At 40.9% G+C, this 11268-nt stretch overlaps 1 protein-coding gene across 10 annotated transcripts in view; it reads right to left on the minus strand.

Annotated features, from left to right (window-relative positions):
* syne2a (spectrin repeat containing, nuclear envelope 2a) overlaps positions 1 to 11268 on the minus strand; it is a 96300-nt gene that overhangs the window by 47027 nt on the left and 38005 nt on the right. For all 10 annotated transcript variants that reach the window (XM_080047861.1, XM_080047865.1, XM_080047862.1 and 7 more), the window contains exons 47-55: positions 10549 to 10704; positions 10141 to 10382; positions 8012 to 10043; positions 4542 to 4876; positions 4262 to 4406; positions 3238 to 3438; positions 2694 to 2953; positions 1875 to 2025; positions 43 to 186 (exon numbers count right to left, since the gene is read on the minus strand). In XM_080047861.1, coding sequence (XP_079903987.1) covers positions 43 to 186; positions 1875 to 2025; positions 2694 to 2953; positions 3238 to 3438; positions 4262 to 4406; positions 4542 to 4876; positions 8012 to 10043; positions 10141 to 10382; positions 10549 to 10704 — 3666 coding nt within the window. The remainder of the gene's footprint in view (positions 1 to 42; positions 187 to 1874; positions 2026 to 2693; positions 2954 to 3237; positions 3439 to 4261; positions 4407 to 4541; positions 4877 to 8011; positions 10044 to 10140; positions 10383 to 10548; positions 10705 to 11268) is intronic.

Genomic DNA, 11268 nt, shown 5'->3' on the forward strand with positions numbered 1-11268 from the left:
ACTGTGTGACATTAACGGTGGATTCAAACCTGTTTTACATACCTTCTTCTCTTCTTGTTGTAGAGACAGCTGAACTTCTTGTAACCTTCTGCTGATGTCCGCTGGTATCTCTGCGTACCGGCTCTGCACACTTTCCCCGATATACTTTAGTTTTGCTTTCCGAGAGGACAAATCCTTCTCGAGCTCCTGTTGGTGTGGTAATGGGCAAGAACACATCTGTAAATACTATTTGTGAAAATAGTAGAGACTGCAAGATGGGGTCAACAGTTTAGCTCTTAACCTTTTCTTTCAAACTTCTTTAAAGCTCACATATTATGCACTTTGCTGTCAATTTTATATGGTCTAAGACTCTAAGTAGTCCCTAATACTTATTTTTTTAGATGTTTTCTGAAAAACCTGTTCAGATCATTTATTGTAGCAAGCCTCTATACCCTGATTGTCCTCTGGTCTCAGGATGACCTATATTTGTGCGATCTGGCTGGCCCCTCCCACCTCTCTGCCGGGCTTTCTTTATATGTCCATGGGGCTCTCCCACCGTCTCTGCCGTGCTCTCGCGATACTAAAGAGACACTGCGTGACTGCGAACACAGTGTTTACCCGGAGCTAAGCCATACTTTTAACAATTTGACATGACCTGACATGATTAAAACCAGTGAAAACAGTAGCTTCAAAGTTTGATTTCTACATGAATATCTTCCCATCCTTTGTCATGTTAAAAACGAGTCATTATTAGACTGCAAGGGGAAAGCTAAGTTAGTGTATTAGGAGCAAAACGTGGTGCTACAACCGAAGCTACATGGGCGCTAACGCTAAAAATAAGACTCAGACGATTTAAAACAGTGAAAACAGTAGCTTCAAAGTGTGATTTCTACAGGAATATCTTCCCATCCTTTGTCATGTTAAAAACGAGTCATTTTCAGACTGCTGTGGGGAATATAAACAGCGTGTTATGAGCAAAAGCTGGTTGCTTGTCCCAAAGCTAATAGCTATACACCAGTCAGGCAAAACTACCAATAAAAACTATTATTTTAGTTTCACCGTTTAAAAAAAAGCACAGGTAGCTTCCTATCCGTTGTGTTATTAAAAACGAGGCATAGACTGCTGTGGTTAAGATAAATTAGTGGAGTATGAGCAAAAGCATTCTGTTTTGGTGTATGTAACATTCAGGCTGCACTATGGGCATCTTGTCGCTTAGCGGGGAAAGCAACATGGCTGTCGCTCGGAAAATTTTCCAGAGGATCTCGAGGCCGTGGACCAATAAGAAATGGGGGGGTGGGGTTATCATAGACTACTGCTAATGTGGGGGGGAAGCATGGACATATAAAGAAAATATGGGGATGTGGCTGTGCAGTTTATGACGTCATAAACCGCGAGAATTCTAAACAGAGTATATTGGGGGGGAGGGGTGGGGGTTTCAGAAAGGGGGAGAGTGAGAAAAGGAGAGATTGTTATTTTTTTGGATATTTTGGCAGTCTCTAGGCACACCGTGGACCCATGGATATGTTGGAACACATTTAAAAAGTGCATTTAGCATAATATGTGACCTTTAACAAATCTTCCGGTTAAAATTTGATGTGGAGCTTATAGCAGCTCCAACACAATCTTTGGAAGAGAAGAATGGTTTGCAGTAACACATTTACTGCACTATGGAAAAGAACACTTAAGTTCTAATGACATGTTTGCAGCTTGCAAGTGGTAAGCTGCTGCAACTGACATTCAAAGGCCCTCTTAATACAATCTATTTTTTTTATTGATGCTTCTAAGTAGATCCTAACATTTAAAGAACCCTCATATTTTGCTGCACGAAATGTCACTTGAACCGCCTTTTTACAAATCTCAAGCTCCCATTTTAAGCAGTACATAAGGAGCCGGACCTGTTGTTTGTTTGGACTAGAACAGGTTTCCAGTGAGGGATGAATGGCCGCCAGGTGTTGCTCCACCTGTCCGATCTCCTCCTGGACTTGCTGTCTCTCTTTCTCCTCTGCCTGGGCTGCAGTAACCACCAGCAGGTTCCTCTCTTTCAAGCTGTGGAGAACAGTAACATTTCAGTATCTCTGACATTAATAAAATGTGTAAATGTGTAACTTTGGGTGTGTCAGAGAAAGAAAAGGAAAATATTCTAAGGTATATGCACACACAACTATATAAAACAAACGCACAGAAAAATTGGATCCCTGGCAAAATGTTTGAAGTTATGTAGAAAGCTACCAGAAAAGTTACTGCTTCACTGTTGTTGTTTACAGCAGCAGGGCGCACAGTTTTTTTTTCACAAACATATTCTAGTCTTGCGTGTGGTTTCAGGTTCCTCTAAATAATTTTGTTTTGATTTATGATTATAGAATTATTCAATACTAGGAATTACATGAAGAGAAAAGTAACTGCAGGCTCTGCAAGTGTAAAGAAATCCCCTTTCCCTGAAACGGTATATTGCACCTTTAATGAGAAATAACTATCCAGAATCAGAATTATAAATCATTGATCACTGGGGTAAATGTGGTCCATGACAGTTGCTCTTATTTAGAATTGAAATATATACAGTATGCCACAATATAATGTCTCACAATAATAATATAAGAAGTAAATAAATATGAACATTATACAACGATTTTCACACAATATGCAATCAAGTTAAGCTGTAGATGTCATTGGCATTGCAGATGAAATATTACAGATGTAAATTAAACAAATCCTACCTTCGGACATTCTCTTGTATCTTGACCAGGGTTTTGCCAACAGGTCCGGGGCTGATGGGTTCCTGGGAACTGGATAAACTCAGTGCGTGCTCCAGTCGATGCTCCAGAGAGGCTAAGGCTTGCTGCTCTTTCTCCAGACCAACCTGGTTTATCTCAGCCTGAGCCAGAAGCTCCTGAGGTTCCTCTTGAGTGAAACTCACAATGGAGGAGTCAGGAACGTCAGCCTGGAGACTGGCCAAAAAGCTGCAACACTGTTCCATCTAAAACAAATAAAATTTACACCTCAATAAAATATTGCTTTTCTGTGCTTTGTGTTATGCTGCAATCAACCAATTTTGACTCAGAAAGCAATTAAACATCAGTAGTAGTAAGTAAAGTAAACATTATTTGTACAATGGGTGAACATCACACATTTGGCATCCAGAATATAAAATAACACAAAAAAGAGATATTCTTTAATATTTTAATTTTGCATTTATTTATCTATCTGTATTCCAGTTTTAAAGCTACAGATGTCAAAGGATTTGTTCTTGGTAAAACTCACACTTTTGGTGATGTCCTTCCATTCCTCTGCTCTCTGTTCTGTGTGGGCCAGCAGGAGGCCGACACCTCTTCGTAAAGACACCCAGCGCCTCCAGAGGGCGCCCAGCTCGCCATCCTTACCAACCCCACAGCCCTGCATCGGACAGGCAGCTCTCAGTTCTTCTATCTTGCCTGCCAGACTGCGGAGATCTTCCATCAAAAGCTTAATGAAGAGATGACAAAGCTAGATTTAGAATTTAACATACTTTGGTGATTCAAAATGTCCAGAGCATTCCTGTTACAGTGGTACAGCTGCAAATAGTACAACAAACATGTACGAAACAAAGCTATGTTTTTCTGTGAGGCTAACGTGTTTATGTGCTAAAATGCTGATGTTTGGCAGGTATAATGCTTCAGATGTTCACCGTTTGCAAATGATCAGAACACCTCAGAAGTACAGCTAAGGTGATAGAAATGACATTAATTTAGCTGTTATTTATTCATAAAAAGCACTGTATTGGGTAAGTTGATCTTTTAATTTGATGATGATGCTAAATTAAATTTATTACAATCCATACTGAGGGGGGCACGGGTATCATTTGGGCTTTGAGACATTTCACACCACATATGTTAAGGTGAAGAAATGTTGTGGGATAACCAAAATAATTCTGACGCATCGCCTGGGCACCATGGACAACTGTTCCAAATGTTGTGGTTATCCTTTCAAAAGTTGATGAGATATTTTACTGAACTCCAAAAATGTCAACCTGCTGATCGCGGAAGTAAAAGTCAGGGAATCATCAAAGTCGCCTGGTACCCATTCATGTTAGGAAAAAAATTGCTTTGAGATCAATCTTATAGTATTTGAGATATCCCAGTCTTGAAATAAGTGGTGAACAAACTGAAAGGCCCATTAGAGCCATGCTGTTGGCAAATCTTTTTTGATGACATGGCAAGGTTCCGATAAGGTTCTGATAAATCCTGAGTCTGTAGAATTTTTTATTAAATATTTGCTAATCACCAGCAAAATAATGCATCAAACCTACCTTAGCTCTTTTTAGTTGGACAACACATTTGCCATATGACGTCACTTGTTTTGCAGCACATTCTGAAAGCTTGGCTTCAGACCCAGAGAGACGCTGACGTATGTCCTCATGACACGTCCTGTGGCTCTCTTTTGATAGTACACACCTGTGAGAAATTAGCCTTTTAGGTGTTTTACTTTATGAAGATTATAAACTATAAAGAAAAGCACAGAAATAAATCACATCAATGCCAGACAAAAGCTATATAGAATCGCTTAAATTAGGTAAGAACAGCCAGTACCTCTGCAAGGTCTCCAGCCTGAGTTGGGCTTGGGCTTCCAGTATGGCTCTTCCTACCAACAACTGACTAAGGATGCTAATGTGGAGCTGCTCAGTCTTTGGGCGGGACAGGCAGGGTTGTTGGGGCACGAGTTCCACAAGGTGTAAAATATGAGCCTGGAATCCATTTTCAAGAGCCTCTAGAGCCTGCCGGGTCTGCCTTTGTTCCTCAGTACAGTCCAAGAACCCTCCAGGAGCTGATAAAAAGGTGGCTTCAGCATTATGAAGGAAGCCTATTGCTCCCTGAGCAGCCCACTGGTAATCTTTCAAGGATTCTCTAGCCTTGGATAAGCTCTCCTGTTGGATACATGTTACATGATCAAGTATAGCAGAGAAACAACACACAAAATAAACTATGAATTGCAAAGTTAGAGGTCACACAGAATGCTAATTTTCAGGTTCAAAATGAATTGTAATTTGGGTTTCTACTAGAAACTGTTTTTCTTGTGAAGTGTTCAAAAAACCTTTATACAGTCATATGAAAAAGTTTGGGATCCCCTCTCAGCCGGCATTATAATTGACTCTGCTTTCACAAAAAAAAGATAAAAGTGGTATGTCTTTAATTTACCAGGAACAGCTAAGTACTGGGATGTTTTCCAAACAAAGATCTTTTGAAAAGCAGTATTTGGTTGTATGAAATAAAATAAAATGTGAAAAACTGGCTGTGCAAAAATATAGGAACCCTTGTGGTTTTGTTGATTTTAATGCCTGTAACAGCATGTACAACTGATGACTTTAAACATAAAGTTGGTCAGATTATGTTGGTAAGCCTTGAACCTCATAGAAATGTCTGTTTAATCATGAGAAAATGTATTTTAGGTGCCTAAATGCAAGTTGCACTTCTCTTTGACTCTCTGCTGAAGTGAGACAGAATGCGATCATCAAAGCAGCTCCCAAAAGATCTGAAAAACAAAGATTATTCATTGTCATGGTTTAGGGGAAGGCTACAAGAAGCTTTCCCAAAGGTTTCAATTGTCAATTTCGACTGTAGGGAACGTTGTCAGGAAATGGAAGGACACAGGCATAGTGGCAGTTAAACCCAGGCATGGCAGACCAAGAAAAAAACAGGAGCGGCATAGGTGGAGGATTGTGAGAATGGTTGCACACAACCCACAGATCACCTCCAAAGACCTGCAAGAACATCTGGCTGCAGGTTGTGTATCTGTACATCGTTCAACAATTCAGCGCAATTTGCACCAAAACATCTGCTTTTTATAAAGACCAAATAACTTAATTTTTGTCTCATCAGTCCAAAGCATTTTCTTCCAATAAGAATCTGGCTTGTCTAAATGAGCTTTTGCATACTCCATGCAACTGTATCTGTGGCGTGGGCGCAGAAAGGGCTTCCTTCCCATCACCCGGCCATACAGATGTTTTGGTGCAAATTGCACTGAATTGTAGAACCATGTACAGATACACAATCTGCAGCCAGATGTTCTTGCAGGTCTTTGGAGGTGATCTTTGGGTTGTGTGCAACCATTCTCACAATCCGCCGCATATGCCGCTCTTGTACTTTTCTTGGTCTGCTAGACCTGGGTTTAACTGCCACTGTGCCTGTGTCCTTCCATTCCCTGACAACGTTCCTTACAGTAGAAATTGACAATTGAAACCTTTGGGAAAGCTTCTTGTAGCCTTCCCCTAAACCATGACAATGAATAATCTTTGTTTTTAAGATATTTTGGGAGCTGTTTTGATGATCCCATTCTGTCTCACTTCAGCAGAGAGTCAAAGAGAAGTGCAACTTGCATTTAGGCACCTAAAATACATTTTCACATGATTAAACAGACATTTCTATGAGGTTCAAGGCTTAACAACATAATCCAACCAACTTTGTGTTTAAAGTCATCAGTTTTACATGCTGTTACAGGCATTAAAATCAACAAAACCACAAGGGTACCCATATTTTTGCACAGCCAGTTTTTCACATTTTATTTTATTTCATACAACCAAATACTGCTTTTCAAAAAATCTTTGTTTGGAAAACATCCCAGTACTTAGCTGTTCCTGGTAAATTAAAGACATACCACTTTTATATTTTTTTTGTGAAAGCAGAGTCAATTATAATGCCGGCTGAGAGGGGTTCCCAAACTTTTTCATATGACTGTATTTCTAACAGCGCCATTGCTAAATCTCCTAATTTCAGCCTTTGTCTAAAAGGCACAATTTTAGAGACTATCTTTGAGCCACGTCTTCTAAAGGGCCCAGTTTGCTCTTATTGGCCCTGAATTTAACTGTCAGTTTGACTCAGGGGTATCTGGGGGTGTGCTTATCACAGGGGGAGGTAGTGCCAAGTTAGATTGGCAATAGGAAAGGTGCGTGGCTTCTGCCCTTGTGATGTCATAAGGGGAATACATCTGACTGGTTTTTGAAAACAGGTTTTCAGAAAGGTGGAGAAAAGGGAAGAATATTGTTTTTTCTCATACTTTGGGAGTCTATCGTCACACTGGGGGCCTACACCCACCGGCCACTTTATTAGGTACACCTGTTCAATGGCTTATAAAAAGAAATAGCTAATAAGCCAATCACATGGCAGCAACTCAATGCATTTAGGCATGTAGACGTGGTCAAGACAACTTGCTGAAGTCTAACCGAGCATCAGAATGGGGAAGAAAGGGGGTTTAAGTGACTTTGAACATGGCATGGTTGATGGTGCCGACAGGATGAATCCATACTTCATGTTGTTTACGCCAAATTCTGAACCTGCCATCTGAATATCACAACTGAAATCGAGACTCATCAGACCAGGTATGATTTTTCCAATCTTCTATTGTCCAATGTTGGTGATCCTGTGTGAATTGTAGCCTCAGTTTCCTGTTCTTAACTGACAGGAGTGGCACCCGGTAGGGTCTTCTGCTGCTGTAGCCCATCTGCTTCAAAGTTGGACGTGTTGTGTGTTCAGAGATGGTATTCTGCATACCCTGGTTGTAACGAGTGGTTATTTGAGTTACTATTGTCTTTCTATCATCTCAAACCAATCTGCCTATCCTCCACTGACCTCTGACAAGGCATTTTGGTCCACACAACTACCACTCACTGGATATTTTTCCTTTTCCGGACCATTCTCTTTAAACCCTAGAGATGGTTGTGTGTGAAAATCCCAGAAGATCAGCATTTTCTGAAATACTCAGACCAGCCCTTCTGGCACCCTCAAAATTGCCATGTTCAAAATCACTTAAAACCCCTTTCTTCCCCATTCTGTTGCTCTGTTTTAACTTCAATAAGTTGTCCTTTCCAGGTCTACATGCCTAAATGCATTCAGTTTCTGCCATGTGATTGGCTGATTAGTTACATGTGTTAAGAAAAAATTGACGCGCTGTACCTAATGAAGTGGCCGGTGAGTGTATATTGATGTTGAAAAAACATGAAAAAGTGCATTTTGCATAATAGGTGACCTTTAGAATGTAAGGATAAACCTTGAACATGTTAGCTTACCATTCTTAAATGGCACTCTTGAATGGTTGCATCCAGCAGAGATAAAAGTTCCTTATTGTTCTCCAGGTTGATTTTTTCCTTCGTTGCTAGACCTTCCAACACCCTAATAACAGACTCCATGTTCCTCCAAATCACCCAGTACCTTCTTAGGGCAATATCTATGGCTTTTTCATCTGGGTTTACTGGTTCGGCACCTTCCAGCTCAAGTGTTATCCTTTGGAAAAGCTCTATTGAGGCAGGAAGCTCAGAGGACATATGCATACTAAGCAGAAGCTTGGCCTCTAGTTGTTTGATATCGTCTGCAACAGAATCCTCTTGGGAAACTAAAGTTTTCACAGTGTTGCGAATCCTCTGCCTCTCTGAATCAAGCTCAGACGGGTTCAACTCCTGAGCTATGGCCTCCAGTTGGTCTGCTGCTTCTTGACATTGCGTCTTCACCAAAGGAATTTCAACCAAGAGTGTTTGGCATAGTCCAAACCTCTCACCCACACTGATGGTTTCATCTTTGGCCCGCTGAATTTGCTCTTTGGCAATGTCTCTAGATTCCTCCATTTGTTCCCTCAGGTGCAGGTATTTTTCATGCTCCAAGGCATTAGTGCTAAGAGTTTTGCACTGGTCTTGCAATTCCCCAATGGTGCACAGCACGGAGCTTCGCTTGGCCTCCTGGCAGTGCTGAAGCTCTTGTACCTGAAACTGATGCTCCATTAGCAGGCGCTTCCAATGTGCAAATGTTGAAAGGCTTTCTTTTCTTAAAGGGAAGCTTTGCTGCAGCAAATCAGCAGAAATCTGTTGTAAACTAGACTGGATGGTTGATAGCTCCTCATCTGAAGAGGTCCGCTCATGAATCAGCTCCTCTAAGTCCCAGCTGGTTGCCTTCTCAAGAGCTAGCAATCCATCTAATTCTGTCCAAAGGCCTGAGATTCTGTTGACAAGGTAGCGGCCCTCTCCTGGGCTCAACCCTTCCTCTAGTTCCCTGCAATGTTCTGTCATTGCTTCCACCAGTTTTAGTTGGTTCTCTATCTCAGTTGTGGCTAATTTGTGAGTTCTCAGCTCGCTCTCCAGCTCTCCGAGGTCAGCATTTGAAACATTGTCAACATGGCCACAGGGGTCTCTTTTAGCCTGTGTTTCGGCTAGCCAGGCATCCATATTAGCAAGCTGGAACAACAGCTTCTCCCTCTCCTTTAGATTTTTCTTCATGGTGTCTAGGACGTGATCCAAACTGTCACCAATGGCTTCATATAGCTCATCTACGGTCTTGAATGTTTCACCGTCCTCCTTGTTCATATCAGTCGCAACACTTTTCATCTGCTCAACTTCTGCTTGCATCCTGGACCTTTTAGACCAAACATCAGTCTGCGACTTCTTCATCTCAACAATCTGAATACGCGCCTCCTCTGGGAATAAAGCTAACTTTTTCCCAATGGATATGTGGTTTTCTGCCTGCTTGGCCCATATGATCAATTCTTGCAAATGCCTGCTGATCTTACTGGAAGAGATACCGCTGCTGTATGTGGAAGTGTCAAGCTTGTTCTTGGTGACATTGAGAAAGGACCACAGCTCCTGAAGATGACGTTTGATCTTGTCCTTCTCTTTTTGACCTAAAGACAAATGAACAAGAGCGTCTGACTCGGACTGTAAGTGCTGATAAAGCTGGTTGTACAGTTTCAGGTCTGTGGTCAGACTAACAAATTCTAAAGCGCTTTTGCTGTCGTGGCTTTGAAAGTTACAATTCTGAAGAGCTTCAAGCTTGGCTTTAAGCTGTTCGGCCTCTTTTATTAGAAAAGCGGATTGAGTGGTGGAGCTTGAGGAGTGCTGCAGGGCTCGTTTGAAACTTCCTTCTAAAAGCCTCCATTCCTCTTGGACATCTCCAATCTGGGCAAGAAGAGCTCCTGAACTTTCAGCATCGCTCAAATGTTCTGACAATTGGCTACTTAACTGCAGTAGCTCCTCCATCATGTCTTTTTTCTTTACCGTGGTTTGCAAAAGAGCACGGAGTTTGCTAGCTTGAAGGGCACTGCTTCCCAAAGTATTTCTGAAAAAATAACAACAAAAGAATATGAATGTATCAGCTACATAAAACGACAACTATTATGTTGTAAATATGTCAACGAGATCAAAGGATTACTAACAAGCTCATTTTGTCCTTCTCAGTTGTGAGAACTTCCAGGAAAGCTCTGATGACCTTCATTCGTTTGTGATATTGTTTGACCTGATCGAGCTGTGCTGCTTTGACCTGCACTGTTGCTGAAGCATCCAGCAGCGCAGCACTCCACTCTGCTTCAACACTTTTCAAGGCATCTGGATCACAAATCCTAGCAGTACTCGTGCTTTTCAAAGTAGCCACTTGTTCTTGCACACAGCGCCTGTAGTCCTACGGTAGACAGGACAGACATCAGTTTAACGATTTGATGTGTTCGATAGATTTCATTTACTTTATTTAGAAGTAAAAGGTCAATATTAAGCTCTTTCGAAGTTCAGAAGTTGGTGCAAAGTACATGTGTCATAACAAAAGAAAAGGGCTAAACAGAAATACATACCTCTGCCTCCTGCAGCTGCTTGGCCATTGCATTGACATCGAGTTGTGCTGGTTTATAACGACATGCCAGAATTCTTTGAACAGTTCGTTCCAACAGAATCTCTGATTCACTGGGCGAGGATTTTAGGTACCAATTTAAATCGATGTGTGGTGTCCTCTAAAACACAATAACAACAAAAATGTACTATCATATAGATGGTGAAATACAGACAAATTATCACATTTGAGAAGCTGGAACAAGTAATATTTTGATATTAATACTTGAAAATTGAATCAGCAACTATTTTGATAATCGCTTAATTAATTGTCAAATGAATAATGGATTAATCAACCATGTTTCCTCTTCATGACCACAATGTAAATAACGTAGGAGAATAAAAAACAAGTAGTAAAAAATCGAATCAAACAAGGGTATCATTACAGTTTCCTGTGTTCCTGTCTACAAATAACAACAAATTAACACCATCAAAGGACTTGTTTAGTAGTTATCAAGTGCATAACAAAAGAAAAACAATAAATCCTTTCTTTCAAGCTTTGTTTGCTTGGTTTGTATATTTCAGTTTGTTCCTTTTTAAAGGTAACGTATTTCAAAATGGAACAACGTCACATTTGGCATCAGGCCAGTCAAACTGGGGCAGGGCAAATCACAGACTGTTCTGTGAGTAATTAGACCAACCCTGCATGAAATCATTATATCTCAAAAGTATTTCCTGTGGACCTT

The sequence above is a fragment of the Ammodytes marinus genome (assembly GCF_949987685.1).
Source record: "Ammodytes marinus genome assembly, chromosome: 19".
In the NCBI taxonomy this organism is placed as follows: Eukaryota; Metazoa; Chordata; class Actinopteri; order Uranoscopiformes; family Ammodytidae; genus Ammodytes; species Ammodytes marinus.